This window comes from Capsicum annuum, chromosome 6, assembly GCF_002878395.1.
Source record: "Capsicum annuum cultivar UCD-10X-F1 chromosome 6, UCD10Xv1.1, whole genome shotgun sequence".
Classification (NCBI taxonomy): domain Eukaryota; kingdom Viridiplantae; phylum Streptophyta; class Magnoliopsida; order Solanales; family Solanaceae; genus Capsicum; species Capsicum annuum.
This window is the reverse complement of record NC_061116.1, coordinates 130180452-130204198: the sequence shown is the minus strand read 5'-3', so window position 1 is coordinate 130204198 and position 23747 is coordinate 130180452. Positions and strand designations below refer to the sequence as shown.

The following is a 23747-nucleotide window of genomic DNA, read 5'->3' as shown; positions in this document are numbered from 1 at the left end:
ATCCAAGGGTCCCTTTCACCTTTGGAGCTTAAGAAACCCTTTTCAAACTATGAATTTTGAAGTCCATGTTGTGAGTTTGGTTGTACACATGTTTAAGTTGTGATAAGATTCCCAAGGTTGAATCTTTATTAAATTTGCATGATTTCATGTTAGTATGTGGATTGAAATCCTTAAATTTGAAGTTCTTGATATAACCATGATGTATTAGTTGTTGATTCATGCCCTAAAAAAGGTTATGCCTTCCATGTGTTTGTTAAAATGACTAAGTGAATAAGAATTGTGCATTATGATCTATTTGTAAGCTATATGATAAACTTATGATGTACCCACTTGTTAAAAATGACTCCCATGCTAAAGCTATGTCTTGTAATGATTTGGTGGAATGCTCATAAGTAAGGATTTGTGAAATTATATTACGTTAGCATGTATTTCCATTCATGTGTAAGGATATGACTTGTGAATGCTTCATAAAATCCCTCAATGATAGTATTATAAATTGTTAAGTATGGTCATGTGTTAAAGTAGTGTAATGTCTCATTTATTTTTATGCTATCGATTCTTGGGCGTATTTAATACCCAACAATTTAGCTGTGTGCCTAGAGCCAATGTCAGTTTTCAAGATAACCTCAGTCAAGCCCCGATCAGTAGTATTAAGTTCAGTCCTTAGTAACTCAGTTAGTTAACAGAGTTCAGTAATATTTTGTCAGTTAATAAATTTTAGTGAACTCTGTCCAGTTTAGTCCAGTATACTCAGTTCAATGTCTATTCAGTTGGGAGTAGGATTTAGCATAGAGTAAACCCAAGGATGGAAACTCATCTACCAGAAAAGGGTGTGATTCTAAGAAGCAGTCCTTGCATTCCAGAACTACATACCCAACATAGGTTGAGACATCAAAACCTATTAGATGAGGGTTGATGAGGTGGCTTAACCTATCATATAAGGGTCCCACCATTCTGGTTAGAGTACCTGACAGATGAGGATCACTCAGACCTTGTCCTTACTAGTGGCATGGTATGGAAACCCTTTCAAATGGGGTTATAAATTGGACCCCAACTCATTTATAATATCTTATTTGGGGCATGTCGGTTGGATGACTACCTCTCACAGTCTCAATCTCAGTCTTCAGTAAAGAACCCAGATAGCTCTATAGATTTTAGTACTATCAGATACAGTCACTCAGTTCAGTACGGAACTCAGCTAGTTCCATTATAATCAGGGTTGTCAGATACAGTCACCCAGTTATCAAGTATATCAATTATTAGTAATCCATGTTATCAGTAAACTCAGTATTCAGAATTCTTATGATTTTAGTTACAGTTATGTATTCATAGATGTATCCCCACGTAGTTATGTTCATGTTATCCAGTCAATTTAGTTCATGCATATGAACCCTTGACTTTAGCCTTACCTCACTTTGCGTACCAGTACATTCACTCGTACTGACGCATACTTTTCTTTTGAGCTGTGGTGTTTTATACCATAGGTTCGGACGCTCAAGTTCCCGATCATGCTTAGCAGCTTACATATCAGAGGTCAGATTCATTGGTGAGTCCTCATAATTCGAGGACATAATTACTTTAGTATTTCCGTACTTAGTTACTTTTAATAAATGAAGTTAGTAGGGGACATGTCCCATCAACTCGTTATTCATACATTTAGAGGCTTTTAAACTATAGCATGTTTAGACAGTTATTTAGTCTTTGTATTATCATACCTTGTTCAGACATTGTTTTATTTGGTATTGTTTAGTATTTAAATCTTATGGCAAGTTTTTTGCCAGATTTCTATATTTATTTCAGTTATATTGTTATTACAATATTACTATTATCCAGTGCTCAGTTACATATATTAGTCATTGGTTAGCTAGTGGTCCTTCGAGATTGTTAGCACCATATATAATTTGAGGTACCAAACTTGGGGTGTTACATGAACTTAGGGACTGTTACTAAGGACTCATACATCTACTGGTTGGGGAGTCATTATCTTTGCATTCACTCAATGCTAAGTGTTATTCCCAACTGAATGACCATGGTGATATTATTCATTTAACATGACATGATACTATACTTATAAGCACTCCGTATGAACATGAAGTTCTGAATATAATACTGAAACCATCGTTCGACTAACTTGTTAATTAAAATAAAATTATGTAAAAACAAATAAATATGAGGTTTTCATAACCCACCAATAGAGAATGATTACAAAATACGATAGCATTACTTAAAACAGTTATGTGAAGTTATAATTCAAAGACCTAGAGAAAACGATAATTCAATAAATGCTACAGATACATGAATTTGAGCATGGAAATGTGTTAAACATTACAAAACATCATATTTAAATGGTTTAACTCATAACTTAAGGATTTATCACAAAATCAAGGGAATTAATATGAGGGAAATTGTAATTCAAACATGAAGTGACCTAAATAACTTGAAAAAACATAATGACATGCGTTGAATTTAATTTACTAAGAAGTTCATGGATTAAATTCATAAGTTTCATGGATAATTTCATAAAATAGGTTAAGATTCATACTTTTAAATTAAAATAGGGTTTTTGGGCTCAATGGATGGGAGAAACTGATTGATGAATACCCAGCATGCCTGTAGTAGAAGCCTTAGAGAAGAATCCTTGTAATTGTTCTTTCCTCTATTAAACCCTAATTGTTGTTCTTGAGTATGAGGGAGGAAATAATCATTTTAAGTGTTTTAGATTTGGGGGAAAATAAGCCTCTTTGATGCTTTTAGGTCATGGGTAGAAGTTATAACAGGGGAAAGACTAAAAAGCCCCTTAACTTTTTAGAATTTACACACTAATTTTTATAGGTGGATCATACAACCTGTCTGGTAGTGTACGACTAGGAATTGGGACTTGTAAGATGGACAGGACCTAGGGAGTATTTATTGATCATCATACGAGTGACACTTATGACTCGTATCATCTTCATATGACTAGTAATCACGCTCACATAACCTATACAAAACTTCCTTTACCTCACACTGACTTGGTTATGACTTACAACGTATGACTCATATGATTATTTTATGACTCCCAAGGCTTAAGTGATACCTTAAATTGAAATTTACCTATAATATACTATCTTCGATACAAGTTCCATATACAAATCGTATAATATGCATAAAATTCAAGTGATGAGTAGTATAATACATAGAAGATCTAAAGGGATGGGATATTATAGCTAGTCTAGTTTTAAGTAATTATCTTATCCTGGGTAGTGGTTTGCTTTTTAGGGGTTTGTCTTCTGGTTATTCTAGTTGTGGTGGTTATTCCAGGTCAGTCAAATCATTTGGTTATGGTATAGTTCATGGGGCATGTTATTTTTGTATATTTTTTGGTCATTTCATGCAAGATTTCCCCGATCATTGTTTGATTCCTTCTGTTTAAGGTGTTCCACCTATTTGGGTAGTTCATCCCTTACCTAGAGGTGGTATGCATAGTCATAAGGGTGGTCCCCAAGGTTTTTGTAGAGGTCTTAGGTAGGTATGACAGGAGATCAGTTAGGATCCCAACCAGGTAACGGACATGGACAGTTGTATAGGTACCTGCTAAATCTAAGGCTAAGTTATTATATGTTATTATTACAGGTATAATTTTGGTGTGCCATCAATTGAGTTTTTCTTTTTTGATCTAGGATCCACTTTTTAGGTGTCTTCTTATTATGTAATACGATTAAAGTTATCGTAGGACTCATTATTTGTACCACTATATATATCAACTCCCGTAGGTAATTCTTTAGTAGTGGATTTGGTTTTCAGATCATGTTTTATGACTATTAGATATGTTCACACTTATGCTGATCTTATTATATTTGACATGGATAATTTTGATGTCATTTTAGGCATAGATTAGTTATCCTACTGTTATGTGGTCATGGATTATTTTGCTAAGTTCGTTACCTTAGCCATTCCCATCATACCCCTAGTCATGTAATGGGGAGCGGTTAGCTGCAAACCAATATGGATTTTTTTATTCATGGTAGGAATCTTATTTTGAGGGGTTATGAGTCTTATCTCAGTTATATTTGTGATGTTAGAGTAGAGAGACCATCGCTTGAATCTATTCTAATAGTATGGGAGTTTCATACCGTATTTCCTATAATCTACCTTTTATTTCTCATGTGCATGATACTGAGTTTATTACTGATCTTAAGCCCAACACTCAACCCATTTCTATGTCACCCTATCGTAGGGCTCTTGTTGAGATTAAGGAGACCAATTCTCAACTACATGATTTTCTTTGTAAAGGATTTATTAGACCGAGTATGTCTCCTTGGGGATCTCTTATGTTGTTCATGATCAAAAAGGATGACTCCTTACATATATGTATTGATTATAGGTAGCTTAATAAAGTGACGATAAAGAATCGATATCCTATGCCTCACATTGATGATTTATTTGAGAAGATTTATGGAGCAATGAATATCTCTAAAATCTAATTGAGGTTCAGTTACCATAAATTGAGGATTTGGGCTGAGGAAATCCCAAAGACAACCTTTAGGACCAGTTACAATAATTAGGAGTTCCTAGTGATGTCTTTTGGGTTGACTAATGACCTAACAACGTTTATGGATTTGATGAACTAAGTGTTCAAATCTTATTTGGATTCCTTCATAATTGTGTTCAATGATGACATCCTCGTGTATTCAAGAATTAGAAAAGAGCATGAACAATATTAGAGTATTATGCTCAAGACTTTAAGAGATCATTTGCTTTCTGCCAAATTCTCTAAATGTGAATTTTTGCTTAAGTCGGTGACATTCATTGAGCATGTGTTGTCTAAGTATGGTTTTATTGTAAACCTAATGAATATTGAGGTCATTCATGATTGGGCCAAACCTTCATCTCCGACTGAGGTTTATAGCTTTAATGGTTTGGCCGGTTACTATAGGGGGTTCATTGAGAGTTTTACTACTATTGTAGAATATATGGCCAGAGTGACTCAGAAGGAGGTTCCTTTCTGATTGTCTGAGGAGTGTGAGTACAACTTTGGATGGCTCAAGGAGTTTCTTACTTCAATGCCTATTTTGACTCTTTTTCTTTAAAGGTGAGGGATTCACCATGTATAGTGATGCTTCTAGCATTGTTATAGGATGTGTGTTGATGCAACAAGGTTGTGTTATTGCTTATGCTTTGAGTCAACTAAAGGTTCATGAATGCAACTACCCCACTCATGATTTGGAGTTTGCAACAGTAGTTTTTATCCTTTAGATTTAGAGAAATAATCTTTATGGCATGCATTGTAAGAATTTTACGGATCATCATAGCCTTCAATATCTTATGACCAAGAGAGAGCTAAATTCTACGTAGCATAGATGGATGGAGTTGCTTAAGGACTATGATATCCCTATTTTATATTATCCGAGGAAGGTAAATGTAGTAGCGAATGCCTTGATTCGGGAGGCGGTGAGTATAGGTATCCTGACTTGTATTTTAATTTTTAAGAGGTTTTTGGTGTGAAACATCTAGTCCTTAGACAACTTGATGGTGTGACCCAATATTTTAGACCCTAGGAAGATTCTTGCTTGCATTGAGGAGAGGTATTCTCTATTTGAGCAGATTCAGAGTTGTTAGTTTGGAGATAATAGACATTGCATCATCTGTAATTAAGTGTTGAGTGGTGAATCCAAGTGGGATACTATAGATTTAGAGGGTATTTTGAGATTTAACAGTTGTACTTGTCTTTTAAGGGTTGATAGTTTGATTCAGTCAATCTTTCAGAGCCTCACAACTCCAAATATTCTATACTCCAAGGTACAGGTGAGATGAATAAGTATTTGATGTAGCATTATTAGAGGAGTGGCATGAAAATAGAGATATGGCAGACTTTGTAGCTCATTGCCTATGTTGCCAGCAGGTGAAGGCCAAGTATCATAAACCTGGTGGATTGATTTAGAGGTTACCCATTTCAAAGTAGAAGTGGCAGTAGATTACCATGATCTTTGTTAGTGGTCTTTCTCAAACTTCCCATGGCTTCGATGGTATTTGGGTCATTATGAATCAATTGACCAGGCTAGCCTATTTTATCCCTTTTTAGATGTCCTTTAGTGCCGAGTGGTCAGCCTGTATCTATGCTTGTTGGATAGTCCATTTGAATGTTGTGTCTATATCTATCATTTTAGATTGGGGTTCAGTGTTCACCTCTAAATTTTAGAGATCATTTTAGGAGGAGTTCTGTACTCAGGTGGAGGAGTTTTGTACTTAGGTAGATCATAGTACAACCTTTTATTCTCAGACTCATGGGTAATCAGAGCAGACTATTCATGTTCTTGAGGATATGCTTCAAGCCAATGTTATGGATTTTGGAGTCCAGTAGGAGAAGAACTTACCCTTGGTAGAGTTCGTGTATAATAATAGTTACCATTTGAGTATTGAGATAGTGCCTTTTGAGGCTTTATATGGTAGGAGATTTCATTCCCTGATTGGATGGTTTTGGAATTTTTAGGTTAGACCTAGTGGTATGGACTAGCTTTAGCAGTTGATGGATAGATTTATGGTGATTCGGGATAGTTTAGGGGCATCTTAGAGTTTGTAGAAGGCTTATGCAGATCATAGACTTTGTGCCTTAAAATTTGAAGTTGATGATCACGTATTTCTCAATGTATCGCCATGAAGGGCGTGATGTGATATAGAAGGAAAGACATGCTCATCCCAGATATATTAGGCCCTTCGATATTCATCGCAAGGTTGGTGAGGCAGCTTATGAGTTAGCCTTAACCCTATATTTTGCTGCTGTCCATTAAGTTTTCCATGTTTCTATGTTACAATGATACATTCTTGATCCATCTCATGTGCTTAGATGGGACTCATTCCAATTGAATGAGTGGTTGACCTTTGTGGAGGAGTCCATGCTCATTGATGTAAAGTGGTTGCACACTAGAGATATTCCTATAGTTATGGTTCAATGGAGGCACCACCCAGTAAAGGAGGCAACTTGGGAGATCGAGAGAGATGTTGACCCAATATACTCACCTATACAAGGCTTCAGGTACATCCTAATCCTTTAATTTCATGGATGAAAGTTCTTTTAGTAGAGGCTATTGTAATGGCCTTTTAGGTTATTTTCTATATTTTTGCTCATTTCCACTATTTAGAGCTTTCCAACAGCTACCCTAAGTAATTTATTACTTGCTAGAACTCACAGTTTGGTTACCAAATTATTCCTTTGTTTTTTAGAGACAATTCCTTATTCAGAAGCCTTTTGTCTCGCCCCAAATCCTATTGGAATGGACAATCACCTGTTGTCGTAGCGGCTTTGGGAGAACCAACTCATAACCCTGTACTTTTCATGCATGTAACTATGACACTCAAAGATCCTACTAGTATGGATATAATGCATTAATAAAAAATAAACCACGTAAGTACGTCCAAACCTACATATACAAGACTTGGTTGTTGGGGCGAACACAATGCTACCACACTTAACTTTACATTAATCTGCAAAGCCTATAAAAGACATATGGACTTAGTTAATGTCAGGACAAACCCCCGCCTTGCTCATAACTATTATACTATACCAAAATACATATAATACACTCGGAAAGCTCTGAATCCACTTGGAGCTCACCAATAGCCGCTGGATGTTTTCTACTCCTACCGGGGTAGCCTACTAGCTGGAGTACCTATACCTGTGGCATGAAACATAGTATACCACTATGTGGGATGTCAATACAAGGAGTGTACTGAGTATGTACGGCATGAAATGACTATAAATAAGAAAAGAACTCAACAAAATCAGTTATCATTATATAACTATAAAGGTAAGGATAGAAGTATTATGAGATGGATCTCCTATGTACTTTCGAAGCATAGAGACATGAAACACCAAATGCACCATTGAATGCTCATGGGGTAGGTCTAACTCATATACCACTTGGCCAAATCTTTGAATAATTTTATATGGACCGATATAGAAGGGACTTAGTTTTCTTTTTTTACCAAACCTCATTGCCCCTTTCATTGGTAACACCATTAAAAACACCCAATCTCCTATAGCAAACTTTAACCCTCTTCCTCTAACATTTGTATGTGATTTATGTCTGCTTTGAGGTTTTTCTAACCATTTTTTTACCAACTTAACTTTTTCTATAGCTTGATGAACAAGATTTGGCCTAAATAAAGTAGTTTCACCCTCTTCAAACCACCCAATTTTTTATCTATGTTTTCTTCCATATAAAGCTTTATAAGGTGTCATTTAGATACTCGAGTGATAACTATTGTTGTATGAAAATATAATAAGTGGAAAATTATCATCCTAACTACCTTTGAAGTCTAATACACAAGCTCCAACATATCCTCTAGTGTTTGGATTGTATGTTCTTCCTGGCCATCTATTTGAGGGTGAAATGTTGTGCTTAAACTCACTTGCATTCCCAAACTCTTTTGGAATGACCTCCAAAAATATGTGGTAAATTAAGCTCCCCTATAAGATATAATAAAGATTGGGACTCCATATAGCCAAACTAACTCTTTAATATATAATTTTGCATACTCTTTAGTCATGTAAGTAGTCTTAACCGATAGGAAGTATGCTGATTTGGTGAGTCTATCAACTATTACCCATATAGAATCAAACTTTCGAGAGGAGTGAGGTACACCAGTGATGAAATCCATGTTGATCATATCCTACTTCCAAGTAGGGAGCTCTAATAGCTGCATATAACCTCCAAGATTTTGATGTTCTACCTTAATTTGTTGATAATTTGGACATTCAGCTACAAATTCTACAATGTTTTTGTTTATGTCACCCTACCAATACACCTCTTTCAAATCATGATACATTTTAGTTGAACCAGGATGAATAGAATATCTTGAATGATGCACCATTATCATAATCCATTTTCTTAGCTCATCTACATTAGGTACACACAATCTGTTTTGGCACCGAAGTGTTCCCTCTTCTGTAATCTCAAATGCCTTTGTCTTACCTTGTTGTACAATCTCCTTAAGATGTAAAAAATAGGATCTATGTATTTCTTCTCTTTTACTTCAGATACTAATGAGGATTCTACTTCATTTTGCACAATAACACCTTTGTCTGAAGATTCAAGAAGGCAAACCCCCAAGCTAGCTAATTAGTGTAGATATTTAGTTATCCCTTGCCTTTCCATGGGCTGCCTATAATTACTTTCCATCGCCTTACATCTTAGCGCATCGGCTACCACGTTTGCTTTCCTTGGATGATATAAGATATCAATATCATAGTCTTTTAACAGTTCAATCCATTTTCGCTTCCATAAATTTAGGTCCCTCTAGTTAAAGAGGTACTACAGACTCTTGTGGTCGGTATATATATCAACATGAACCCCATAAAAGTAGTGGCACCATATTTTTAAAGAAAATATAATTTCTGCTAGCTCAAGATCATGTGTTGGATAATTCTACTCATATGACCGCAACTGTCTTGAGGCGTAAGCTTTTACTTTACCATGCTGCATCAAAACACACCTAATTCAACTCCTAAAGCATCACAATAAACCGCATAGCCTTCTGTACCTTCCGAAAGTACCAATATAGGTGTAAAAGTCAACTAATTCTTTATATCTTGAAAACTTCTTTCACATGTTTCATCCAATTGAAACTTGGCTTCTTTGTGTGTTAGCTTTGTTAGAGGTGCATAAATGGAAGAAAACCCCGCAACGAACCTTCTATAATAACCTGCCAAGTATAAGAAATTACGAACCCCCATAGGCGATGTGGGTCTTGGCCAGTTCTTCACTACCTCTATCTCTAGAAAATCAACTCTTATTCCTTCATCAGATATAATATGACCCAATAATGCTACCGAATTTAACCAAAACTCACATTTGGAGAACTTCGCATGCAATTTACGGTTGCGAAGGATTTGTAACACCTGTCATAAATGATTAGCATAGTATTCTTCCGATCTTAAATACACCAGAATGTCATCTATAAATACAATAATAAATAAATCCAAGAATGGATTAAACACTCTATTCATCAAATCCATGAAAGCTGCTGGTGCATTAGTTAGCCCAAATAACCCAACTAAAAACTAAAAATGACCATATCACGTTTGAAAAGTCGTGTTAGGTATATATTTCTCCTTCACTCTCAATTAGTGATAACCTGACCTCAAGTCGATCTTTGAGAAGCACTTAGAACCTTGTAACTAATCAAAAAAAATCATCAATTCTAGGAAGCGGATACTTGTTCTTAATTGTCACCTTATTCAATAGTCAGTAATCAATACAAATTCTTAACGTTCCATCTTTATTTCACACAAATAACACGAGTACACCCCAAGGATAAATACTAGGCCTTATGAAATCTTTTTCCAACAAATATTTTAATTGTTCCTTCAATTCACGTAATTTTGTTGGGGCCATTCTATCTGGGGGAATAGAAATTGGTTGAATACCTGGGATCACAACGATACCAAACTCTATTCTTTTTGGAGGTAAACCCAGACACTCTTCAGGAAATACATCAAGAAATTCATTTACTAATGAGATCGATTGAAGAGTCAGTAACTCTGCCTCTATATCTTTCACCCTAACTAGATGACATGTGTATCCTTTAGTCATCATATTTTTTTCCTTAATATAAGAAATAAAATTATCCCTTGGTGCCCAAATATTACACCTCCACTCAAGGACTATTTTCTTTGAAAAATAGAAATGCACCATCTTGGCTTGGCAATCTACTATGGAATAACAAGAAGACAACCAATCCATACCCATTATAACATAAATATCTACGATTCTAGCTCCACAAGGTCAATTAATGTATCATGATCAGAAACAGTTACTATATAGTTTCGATAAACTATTTTAGCTATAATAGAGTCGCCAATTAGTGTAGATACCTCAAATGGCTGAGCTTATAACTCCGGTGTTTTCTAAAACTTTCCAGAAACTAATGGAGTGACATATGATAATGTAGAGCCTATATCAATTAATGCATATACCTTATGTGAAAGATGGACAATGTACCTTTAACCACCTCAGGAGAAGCTCCAAATTTCACCAACGTGCTAGAGCATATGTACGATTCTAAACACCACTACAACTAGCTCCCTTAAAAACCCTACCATAAATAGTAGGCATCTACTGACCCCTACTAAAAGAAGGAACCAAGGATAATGATGCAACCGTAGATATATTAGGTCGTGTCATACCAGCCATGCTTCTTTTTCGGCAATCTCTCATTATGTGTCCCGTTGTTCTACACCAATAACAAGCATCTATCACAAACCTACATGCACCTAAATGACTCCTTACATAATTCTTACAAATTTGTCTAGGAGGTCTTGATTGGATTGTACTTCCCTGCTCTCAATACCCTGCTACTTGTAAACCTTGACTCTCACTTGTTTGCCCGAATTGACTTCCCCTAAACCCTTGGGATCGGGGTACAGCACTTGTTGTGGAGTAGGAAGGTGATAGTCTAGGGGATCTATTGAAAAATTGAGGCCTAAATTCACTTTGAGATGGATAAAATATCCCATAGATCTAGCCTTCTTGAAATGCTCTCTCTCCAAATCTTGTGTCCTTCTTTGCTTTGATCCTTTATTTTTTATGCAAAAACTTGTATTATCGCTATATCCATGTCTTTATTCAAGGAATTAATAGTACAATATCTAACCAAATATGGGTCCAATCTATCGACATATCGATGAACTCTATCCTCTATAGTAGCTACTACAGTAGGAGCATACCTGGCCAAAGAATTTAATTGAAGACTGTACTCCTTCACACTTATGTTCCCTTGGCAAAGATTTAAGAACTTATCTACACGGTTCTCCCAAATCTCGAATGGAAGATAATGATCATGAAATATTGTTTTGAACTCTTCCCAACTAGCTGAAGGTGCACCTATACCCCTTGATTATTTCCAAGCTTCATACGACAAATTAGCCACCCAATTTAAACAATATGATGCTAACTCAAGTGTTTCTTTACTGGATACATACATAACATCTTAAGCCCTTTGAATATGATCAATAAAGTCTTATGGATCTTCATTAGGATCTGACCTAGCAAATTGAGGAGGGTCCAATTTAAGGAAATCATGTGTTCGTAGACTAGCTGCCCTATCCACACCACTTGTACCTATAGTTAGACTAACTTGTCCTGGACCTTGTCCAGAAACTATACGTGTTAATAATTGTACCGTATTTCTCAAAAATTTCTCAGTAGAATTATTAGGTGACTCTAGAGGCACTCCTCTCCTCCTTAGATCTTCTGGAGATGGAGGAGTAGAAGAAGTTCGTGATAGAAACTCACCTTGAGCCTCACTTTAATCAACATTTCTAGGTGGTGTTTTACTTGTCCTTTATCCGACAACCACATCTACTTGCTTACTCTTACTCCTTCTTATAATTGGCATCTTTACTATATTGATATAAAACATATTGAAGGTTAAATACAAATCAGCCTACATTATGGCTATATAGCATGAACGAAGGAATGGAGAAAAAGAAACAACTTCTAAATGCCTCATAGCCTTCTACATCCATAAGCAAGACTCTACATAGACACAGCTTTGTAGAAGACTCCCTTGGATGACTTGCTCTGATACCAGTTTTTTCATGCCCCAAATCCTATTGGGATGGATAGGCACCCGTAGTCGTAGAGTCCTGGGAGAACCTCTCATAACCTTATACTTTTCATGCATGTAACTATGACATTCAAAGGTCCTACTAGTATGGATACGATGCATTGATAAAAAATAAACCACGTAAGTCCAAACCTACATATATAAGACTTGGCCATTTGGGCCAAAACGTTAAAAGAATACAATGCTACCCCATTTAACTTTACATTAGTCTGCAAAGCCTCTAAAAAACACATGGAATTAGTTAAGGTCAGGATAAAACCTCGCCTTGCTCATAACTATTAGACAATACCAAAATACATATAACAGACTCGGAAAACTCCGAATCAACTTGGAGCTTGCCAATAGCCACTAGATGTCCTGTGGTCCTACTAGGTGGCCTACTAGCTATAGTGCTGGTACTTGTGGCATGAAATATAGTGTCCCCCCACGAACGATGTCTATACCAGGAGTCTACTAAGCATGTATGGCATGAAGTGACTATAAATAAGACAAGAACTCAACAAAATCAGTTATCAATTGTAATACCCCGTACTTCTACCTAACATGAAATCTTTCCAAGAATGTTAGATACTTACTTTGAAATATGAATCCAATTTTTTACACGTAGAATTTTTAAGATTTTCACATTTTTTAGTGTAAAATTGAATTAGCTTTCCAACAATACCAATTTCATCCAAATTTGGTATCGGAGTAAAAAGTTATGGACGTTTTACTCAGAGCTTTCTGAATTGCCCAGTGCGATGGCCAGGTTGACGAATAGTCGATGTAGCAACGGACTATCGCCTAGACCATCGCAGCCAAGGCAGTAAGTCAACCTTCTAGCTAAGGTGCGACATACAGGTTGACGGACCATCGAACTTGTGATGGAACGTCGCCCAAGCCATCGCTATAAGGCAGTGAGTCTTTTCTTGGTCCATGTACGATGGTCGAAATGAAGGACCATCGAGCAAGCGACGGACCATCGCACGAACCATCACAGGCCCTGTTCAGTGAATTTTAAGTCATTTTAAAGGGTATTTGGGTCTTTTTCCAGCTGTTTTACCCCCTAATTATATCAGACCAAGGCTCATAAGTTTATTATTCTTTTACAATATCAAATTAGGGTTGCTCTCAAAGATCAATCCAAAGAACAAAAAACCCTAGGTGTTTAATTTCAAGTCAAGGATTCAAGTTTTCCTCCATCAATCTTCAAGAAATCATCTACCAATTATGTCATGTGTTGATTCATGGGTTCCTTTCACCCATGAAGCTCATAAATCTCTTTTCAAACTACAAGATTTGTGTATTTATGAATGTTCATGATTTAAATAGAATTAAAATTTTATGTTCATAATGTTCTGGGGTTTTGATTCATGTCTTAAATTACATTCTTCCAATGATTGACCCTAGTATATCAAGAATTGCATAATACCCAGGATAAACCCCCTTCAATTTACAAGTTGGTTGATGTATCCATTATTATTATATGTGTTGATGATTGTATAACCAAAGCATGATTCCTATGTGTTTAATTAAATGCCTATGGGAAGGAAAAGTGTCATACTAGTATGATAATATGAAATCCCCATTTATGTACAAGTTTATGCATGTATAGTTTTGATGAAATGTCTTAGACAATGAGTTATGGATATATGTGTGGCCATTGTGGTGCTTTAGATCTTGTACTTCATGAATTTTCCAAATTATTGTATTATTGATTGTGATGTTGGTCATGTATTCAAGAAAGTCATGCTTTTTCAGATTCATGCTATCGAGTCCTGGGGGTACTTGTACCCGACAATTAGCTTTGTGCCTAGATCTAGTGTCATGTTTTTAAGATACTCTCAGCTGAGTCATGTTCATAGAAATTCAGTTAGCTATGTGACTGAGGAAAACTCAATAAACTCAGTAATCTCAGAAACCTCAAAAATTTAGTAATCTCCGTAGTATTCCGTCAGTCAATGAAACTCAGTTAACTCAGTCCAGTCAGTTCAATTAATCATGTTCAGTGTCTATCCAGATAGGAGAAGAAATTAGCACAGAGCAAACCCAAGGATAGGAACCCACCTCTTATATGAGGGTGTGATTCTTAGATTCAATCCTTGTGTTCTAGAAATACATAGCCAGCGTAGCTTGAGACATCATAGCCTATTATATGAGGGTAGATGAGTTAGCTTAACCTGTTATATGAGGCTTCCTACTGTTCTTACTAGAGTTGCCTATTATATTAGGGTTACTCACAGATTGTCCTTACCAGTGGCGCGGTATTGACACCCTTCCAATTGAGGTTATAGATTGGACCCCAACTCAGCCATAATGGCATATTAGGGGCATATCAGCTAGATGACTACTTCCTATAGTTTCAATTATAGAATCAGGACTGTCAAATACAGTCATTCAGTCTCAGTAATAGAACTCAGATAGTTCTACAAAATTTAGGACAGTCAGATATAGTCAACTTAGAATTATATGAAACTCAGCTAGTTCCACCAAAACCTAGGCTGTCAGATACAGTTGCTTAGTATCAGTTATTTTAGTTATATAGATATCAGTATCTCATGTTATTTGTACTTTGAGTCAGTAATCATGTTATCACAAACTCAGTTACAATTATTATGTATTCATGCATGCATTCACACATTCATGTTATTCAGTCAGTTAGTATAGTTCATGTATGTGAACCCTTAGCATTCACCCTACCTTACATGCATACCAGTATATTCAAATGTACTAGCACATTTGTGCTATGGTTTTTTATACCATAGGTTCAGAAGCACGAGCTCCAGAGCATCAGTAGCACTCTAATCTTTACATTCAGAGTTAGCAGTGAGTCCTCATCCTTCAAAGACATAACTATTAATTTATTATCATATTAATTAATTTATTAGTTAGAGTTAGTTGTGGACATGTCCCATCAACTCTTTATTTAGACAGTTCAGTAAGTTAGAGGCTTTTCAGACTACAGTATGTTCAAACAGTTTATATTAGTTATTTTGGGTATTTTATATCCTATCCATATGTTATGTTTTATCAGTTATGTTACAGCTTTGAACTTTATGACCTTACAGCCTTTATTTCCACCTTTATACAGTATATTATGTAGTGTTTAGGAACAAATATCAGTCATGGGTTAGCTTGTGGTCTTTCGGGGCCATGAGCACCATGTAGCATTCCGAGTACCATATTTGGGGTTTTACAAACTTGGTATCAAAGCCTAAAGTTTAGTAGAGTCCTAGGAATTTTGAAAGCCGTATCTAGTAGATATTTATGCATGGGTGTGTTGTGCACCAAATTTATGTGCAGGAGGCTATAAGATATTTTAGAAATAGTTTCTCTTCTTTTGGTATTCATGTCATGCTAGTGAGTATAATCTACAGTAAATCTCTTAGTCTGTTCTAATCTATTTCTCTCTTTCTTCTACAGAGCATGCCTCCTAAAAGAAAAAATGGGAATCAGTCAGCCCCTTAGCCAGAAGATTCTTTGGGTGAACATGTTTCTCATGCAGAGTTCAGAGCTGCATTCCCTACTCTTGCTCAGTCAGTTGTTGCTCAGAATTAATGACCAACTATTGTTCCGTCCAACCTTGTGGCCAATTCAGTTGTAGCCAGGATTCAGTACTTCACCCAAATGAATCCTCAATCCTTTATCGGGTCTAAGTCTAATGAGGACCTTTAGGAATTTATCGATTAGGTTCAGAAGGTTATGGATATCATGGGTGTTACTTCTAGTGAGAGTGTAGAGCTAGTTGCATATCAATTGCAGGATGTTCCTCACACTTAGTACAAATAGTGAAAGTCAGAAAGGCCTGTAGATGCTGGGCCAATTAAGTGGGAGGAGTTTGTTACTGCATTCTTAGATAAACTCTTTCCCTTAGAGCTAAGAGAAGGTAAAGTATTAGAATTTATCAACCTCAGGCAAGGCAACATGATAGTGAAAGAGTATTCTCTTAAGTTTACTCAATTAGCCAGATATGTTCCTTATATAGTTGTAGATAGTAGGGCTAAGATGAGTAAGTTTGTTTTTGGGGTGAATAATAGTGTAGTCAATGAGTGTTGGTCAGTGATGTTGAATAGTAACATGAATATATCCAGGCTTATGACCCATGCTCAATAGATAGAAGATCAAAATATTAAGATAAGAAAGAAGTAGAATAAGAGAGCAAGGATAGGTAGTTTCAACTTTGCTCAGCCCAAATCAGAAGGAGAAAACCTTTCTCAATTTCGTCCTAAGTCTGCAGTTCCAGCTCCTTGTTTAGCTACTGCTCCAATTCTTAAATTCAGGGATGGTAACAGAGATAGAGTGCTAGGCTCTAAGTATCAGGGTAGTGTTTGAAATGCCTGCACCTATCCTCTTTGCCAGACTCATAGCAAGCACATCAGGATATTTGTAGAGCTAACAGTGGTATTTGTTTTGGATGTGGATAGCCAGGACACTAAGTTAGAGACTGTCCGCAGCCAGGTCCTTAGGGCCAGCAGAACTACTCCACATCTTAGTCCGGTCACCCAAATCAACAGGGTGTCACCTCTAGTGCTATTAGTGGGTAATGACCAAATCGACTTTATGCTCTCCAGTCCCGGCAAGATCAGGAAAATTCTCCTGACGTGGAAACTGGTACATTACAAATCTTTCACGTACATATTTACGCTTTCCTAGATCTAGGAGCTTCTTTGTCTTTTATTACTCCCTATATAGCAGTTGATTTCAGAGTTAGTACAAAAATTTTAGTAGAGCCCTTTTCAGTCTCTACCTCAGTGACCCAATATTTCATACCCAAGAAGGATTCTTGCTTGCATTGAGGCAAGTTATTCTCTATTAGATCATATTTAGAGTCGTTAGTTTTGAGATAATAGACATTGCATCATCTATAATTGAGTGTTGAGTGGTGAATCCAAGAGGTCTACTACAGATTTAGAGGGTGTTTTGAGATTTAATAGTTATACTTGTCTTTTAAGGGTTGATGGTTTGATTCGGTCAATCTTTCAGAACCTCACATCTCTAAATATTCTATACACACAGGTACAGGTAAGATGAATAAGTATTTAATGTAGCATTATTAGTGAAGTGGCATAAAAAGAGAGATATGGCAAAATTTGTAGCTTATTGCCTATGTTGCCAGTAGGTGAAGGCCAAGTATCATAGACCTGGTGGATTGATTTAGAGGTTGCCCATTTCTAAGTGAAAGTGGCAGCAGATTACCATGGACTTTTTTAGTGGTCTTCCTCATACTTCCCATTGTTTCGATGCTACTTAGGTAATTACGAATCAGTTGACCAAGCTAGCCTATTTTATCCCTTTTCAAATGACCTTCAGTGCCGAGTGGTCAGCCTGTATCTATGCTCGTGGGATAGTCCATTTGAATGCTGTGTCTATATCTATCATTTTAGATTGGGGTTCAGTGTTCACTTCTAGATTTTGGAGATCATTTTAAAAGGAGTTTTATACTCAGGTGGAGGAGTTTTGTACTTAGGTAGATCTAAGTACAACCTTCTATTCTCAGACCGACGGGTAATCAGAGTAGACTATTCAAGTTCTTAAGGATATTCTCCAAGCCTATGTTATGGATTTTGGAAGCCAGTGAGAGAAGAACTTACCCTTGGTAGAGTTCATGTTTAATAATAGTTACTATTTTAGTGTTGAGATGGTGCCTTTTGAGGCTTTATATGGTAGGAGATTTCATTCCCTGATTTGATGGTTTTGGAATTTTTAGGTTAGACCTAGTGGTATGGACTAGCTTCAGGAGTTGCTGGATAGATTTTGGGTGATTCGGGATAGTTTGAGGGCATCTCAGAGTTTGTAGAAGGCTTATGCATATCATAGACTTTGTGCCTTAAGATTTGAAGTTGGTGATTAGGTATTTCTCAATGTATCTCTATGAAGGGCGTGATGTGGTTAAGAAGGAAAGACATGCTCATCCCAGATATATTGGGCCCTTCGATATTCATCACATAGTTAGTGAGGTAGATTATGAGTTAGCCTTAAACCTAGATTTTGCTACTGTCCATTAAGTTTTCCATGTTTCTATTCTACGATGATACATTCTTGATCGATGTCATGTGCTTAGATGGGACTCATTCCAGTTGAAAGAGTGGTTGACCTTTGTGAAGGAGTTTGTGCTCATTGATATAACGAGGTTGCGCACTAGGGAGATTCCTATAGTTAAAGTTCAGTGGAGGCACCAACCAGTAAAGGAGGCAACTTGGGAGATCTAGAGAGAGATATTGACCTAATATCCTCACCTATTCAAGGCTTCAGGTACATCAAAATCCTTTAATTTCATGGATGAAAGTTATTTCAGTAGAGGATATTATAATGGCATTTTAGGTTCTTTTATATATTTTCACTCATTTCCACTATTTAGAGCTTTCCAACAACTTCCCTAAGTAATTTATTGCTTACTATAACCACAGTTTGGTTACCAAACTATTCCTTTGTTTTTTAGAGACAATTCCCTATTAGGAAGCCTTTTGTCAAGCCCCAAATCCTATTGGGATAGATAGTCACTTGTTGTCGTAGCGACTTGGGAGAACCAACTCGTAACCCTATACTTTTCATGCATGTAACTATGACAATCAAAGGTCCTACTAGTATGGATACAATGCATTGATAAAAAATAAACCACATAAGTACGTCAAACCTACATATACGAAACTTGGTCGTTGGGGCGAACACAATGTTGCCACACTTAACTTTACATTAGTCTGGAAAGCCTCTAAAAGATATATGGACTTAGTTAAGGTCGGGACAAACCCCCGCCTTTCTCATAACTATTATACTATACCAAAATACATATAATAAACTCGAAAAGCTCTGAATCAACTTGGAGCTCACCAATAGCCGCTGGATGTACTATGCTCCTACCGGGGTAGCCTACTAGCTAGAGTACCTATACCTGTGGCATAAAACATAGTATTCCACTATGAGGGATGTCAATACAAGGAGTTTACTGTGTATGTACGGCATGAAATTACTACAAATAAGAAAAGAACTCAACAAAATCAATTATCATTATATAACTATAAAGATAAGGATAGAATACCAAATTTCCTTGTACTTATGGGATCCTGTACATTACATCCTTTAGTTAATTTTATTCCTCTTTACTTTATAAGATTGTAAAGCATGATGCAAATGACCAGCTGATCAGTGGTAAAAGAGGATGACCTATGCTAGGCATTTTAACCCCTGGGTTATGGTCCTCACAAGTGCACAAATTGGGATAGACCCATGCTAGGATTTCCTTTCACCCCTGGGATACCACCCGTAATGTTGGGACTGACCTATGCAAGGTGTTTCTTCCGCCCCTAGGATACCACCCAAGAATATATAGAATCACTGTTGATTATTCTTTTTGATTATTCTTTTCATCTTTAAAGTTGTTGTTTTGGTGATCATGAATTAGAAGTGGAACTTCGAACCAGTAACAAAATGTATACAAATACGCACTAGATATAGTAGCAATGAGGTAGAATACAACCGTAATAGGAATATAACACATGGGAGCTTAACTAACACCATAGGTCACGTTAACTAAGAGAATAACTTATAAAGCTTATTGCTAAAAACACCAATATCATACAAGTATTTAGAAGGGAAAATGGACAAATCTAGTAACAAACACATATTCAGGAGTTTTAAAAACCTAACAAGTTAGAATACGGTTGTTAACTACCATAGAGATTATACGCTGCATTTAAGTATAATTTGAAAGGAAGAATGCATAGGTAGCTTAGTTTGTAACAAGGGATTATATTAATGCCAAAGAGTATAGGATCGATAAACCATCCATACCTTTCTGCACAAGTGATCAAACTCTTACTTAACATCCTTCCTTTTTCATAACTAATCTACAATAGCATAAAACTAGTATTAGTATCTAATTAACACATTCATGCCATTTAAACTTTCCAAAACAGTAACCGGGTAGTAACCCACAATTAACTAATCCAAGGGTGTTCTTTCAACCTTGTTATTCTACAATTACATTCGTATGCAACGTAACTTCTTATAACATCCCCCTTAATAGTTTTGTCTTTATTGTACTCTCAAAATAGTATATCAAGTGGTGTGGCCAATAAACTTACTCGACATTCAATTCGGTGGTGTACCACTATACCCTTCTTATACCTTTCAATGAAAACTATTTACACCTTTCCCCCAACATCAACCAAGCATCCCCTAACCTATATACATAAAATAGATCAAAAACCGCCCCAAATATCCCTTAATATGGAAATAACAAATTGAACTCACCATACCTTGTGTTTTTAACAACAATATATATACAATCTTCTACCAACTAGCGTATATAGGAAAAGAAAAATATGGATAATAGCCATACCTTAATTTCTGTGGTAGTTTTCTCTAATGTATACCTGTTCAATATATTGATTCCTTTAGCTTCAAAGAAAGATAAATCCCAAGAACCCTAGTGGAATTATAGGGATGTTGTATAGCTAAAAGAGAACAAAAGAGAAAACCTAGAAAGCTGTTTTTCTGTTTAAGTTAAAATGAGCTAAAGAAGTTGGTTTTAATTTCATTAAAAAGAGCTGCTCTTGGCTAACTTTCTTGTCTATTTTTGAGCCATAACTTTTCAAATATGTGATCACTTACTTTCCCATCATATTGGGCCTTTGTGGATGTAAAACTATTGGGCATTGGCTGCCCATTCTCCTCTTTTTCTCTTCTTTAATTTAGGCCTAAATTAATTTAAGTAGGTGGTAGTGTATTTGGCCCAATAAGCTTGTCAAGGGATCCTCAATAGGTGATGCACCTACTTAATTCTTAGGTTGGTCAAAATGTCAAAGTAGGTGATGCACCTACTTACTTTATTCAAGTCTAAAATAGGCCTTTAATGTATTGGCTTTTGGGACAGATTTGGTATTGGGCTGCTCATTCTATTTAACAATTATTTTACTTAGTTTGGAACCTTACATTAGCCCATTAATGTAGGCCCTAAATCTTGTCCATTGGTAACTTGATCCACATAGCTCAAGAAGGCGACTCACCTACTAGCTTAAATATGCTAAGCAAGCACCTTAATATTTTATTCCCTTTTAAGATCAAAATACTTTTAGTTAAACTTAAAACTTATGTACAGTGGGTCACTTCATCCTTTAAACTCAAATACTTACTTATGGGCCTATGTTTAAATACTCTTGTCGATGGTTAACTTGATCGTACTACACTTCAATATATGTGGGAATTTTGAGCCTATTACCTATCCCGTAAGTCTATATCAAGTGACATATAAGTAGAACTAGTACATGCAAAATATAGGGTGTTACATCCTCCCCCCTTAGAAACGTTCGTCCTTGAATGCTAGCATAACTAGATTGCCTAAATAAATGTAAGACTAAGTTTAAAATCTCTGTTATCCATATAGTAGTTACATATTTATACTTACTTGTTAATGCCCCAAATCAGCATCCTTTGACCTTATCTTTGGATTCGAATAAATGAGGGTACTTTGACTTCATTGCTTATTCGGCTTCCCATGTGATTTCTTCTACTTGTGGGATCCTCCAAAGTACTTTTACTGAAGCTACTTCCCATGTGATTTCTTCTACTGCTTTGGCTCATTGGTCCAAATTAACTTAACCTGGTGCCTCTTTGCGAGTGAGAGGCGTCCCAGGTTTGATTCCCATTAACTTAACCTCGTGCCTCTTTGAGAGTGAGAGAAGTCCCAGGTTTGATTCCCATTTGATGCTTTTTGTTGTTATTTTTTCAAAATAAATGCTCAATAAACACTCAAGTTATATTCGAACTTGCAACCTCAATCCCAAAATGTACACACAAGAATTAAAAACATCTAACCACACAATAACTTATGTCATATTTCCGTTTAACTAATATTTATTTGGATAAGTTTGGCTTCACACTAATTTAACACTTAACTTTTTTTTGACAAAAGCATTAAAACACAGCACGACATCACTGTACTAATGCACTCCTCTAGTAGTGCACCCATCGTCATGAAATCCTGGGTTCGCCTCGAGTGAGTTATGTCAAGAAGTTTTAAGGGTGATTGTATGTCTTTTCCCTTTGCTATTTGTGAACTTTCCTCAAAAAGAAAATGTAAGAGCACTCCAAGATTCTCTCCGGCACGTCTGTCTGCAAGTTTACATATGTGAACGTAAGTCAAAACCCACTAAATCCAAAATGAACAAAGAATGCCTCGTCTAGTAAATCAGCCAATACTGTAACAGTTCTGTATGCTGAAGTTGATTCTGACAAACTATGTTCGTGTGTATCTTCTTTGTCGTTGGATTTCGGCCTCATTCATCCGTTCGGACAGCCATAGTAGGCCTTTATAACCCAAATATACTGAAGCAATCAGAGCTATCATGATGATAACAAATAGAAGAAATCTCCTGATGCCAGCAACAATTCTCTGCCAAGTTTTTTTAATTAAAAAAAAAAATCTGTCAAGTTAAAAGTAACAGCAGTTAAGCATTTGAATCTTTGAAAGGAGAACGGATGCATCACTAAATCTAAGACAAACCTGCAGTGTCGAAGTTTTCTTGTCTTCGAGCACCCGTCCTCGTCTCCGTCTTCGCTTCGTCGCATTATCTTTTGTTTCCTTTTCCTGAGCAAGAGAAAATTTGAGTTCAATTTCAACTAATTATTGGGATATTTTGGGTCAATAAACTATTCAACACAAAGGCAAACAAACTAAACCTCATGTTGGTGAACGAAAAATTTTATTTTGCATCTCATACGCCACCGTGAACTCCAGAATACACTGTACAGCAGATGCAACATGCATTTAAGAAAATTATAAAGGTTTACCTCGGGAGCTTTTGATTTACGACGTTGCAACTGTGTCCCAGAAGCTTTCACTTTGCTCCTGCAATCTGAATTGCAAGGGAGAAGGCCAAGTCCATATTGGTTTCTAGGTACATCTTTGGCGTCAGTACCACTACTTCGATAGGCTATTTGAACCTCCTTACAAAGCAACTCTTTTTTCAAAATTCGGCATCCGCAGCGAACTGTAACCTAATGAAGGAATCATTAAAAATTTACGATAGATAGAAATCCGTCATCAGAAAATAATGGATAGTGTGTGTGTGTGTGTGTATATAGAGAGAGAGAGATGGAAAAAGGATTGGAAAAAGTGCTCGGTAAACAAAATAACTGAAACTATTTCTGGGATATAAGGTCGA

General features: G+C 36.3%; 1 protein-coding gene across 13 annotated transcripts in view; it reads right to left on the bottom strand.

Annotated features, from left to right (window-relative positions):
* Window positions 1-22318: 22318 nt before the first annotated feature.
* The window catches only part of LOC107873289 (NF-X1-type zinc finger protein NFXL2), a 28218-nt gene continuing 26789 nt past the window's right edge, over window positions 22319-23747 (bottom strand). For 4 of the 13 annotated variants that reach the window (XM_047414884.1, XM_047414885.1, XM_047414886.1 and 1 more), the window contains exons 11-13: window positions 23374-23580; window positions 23087-23170; window positions 22319-22975 (exon numbers count right to left, since the gene is read on the bottom strand). In XM_047414884.1, the coding sequence (XP_047270840.1) occupies window positions 22820-22975; window positions 23087-23170; window positions 23374-23580 (447 nt within the window). In that variant the 3' untranslated portion in view covers window positions 22319-22819. Of the gene's footprint in view, window positions 23007-23086; window positions 23171-23262; window positions 23581-23747 lie in introns of all 13 variants that reach the window. The other 9 variants (XM_047414881.1, XM_047414882.1, XM_047414883.1 and 6 more) reach the window with 5 other exon arrangements.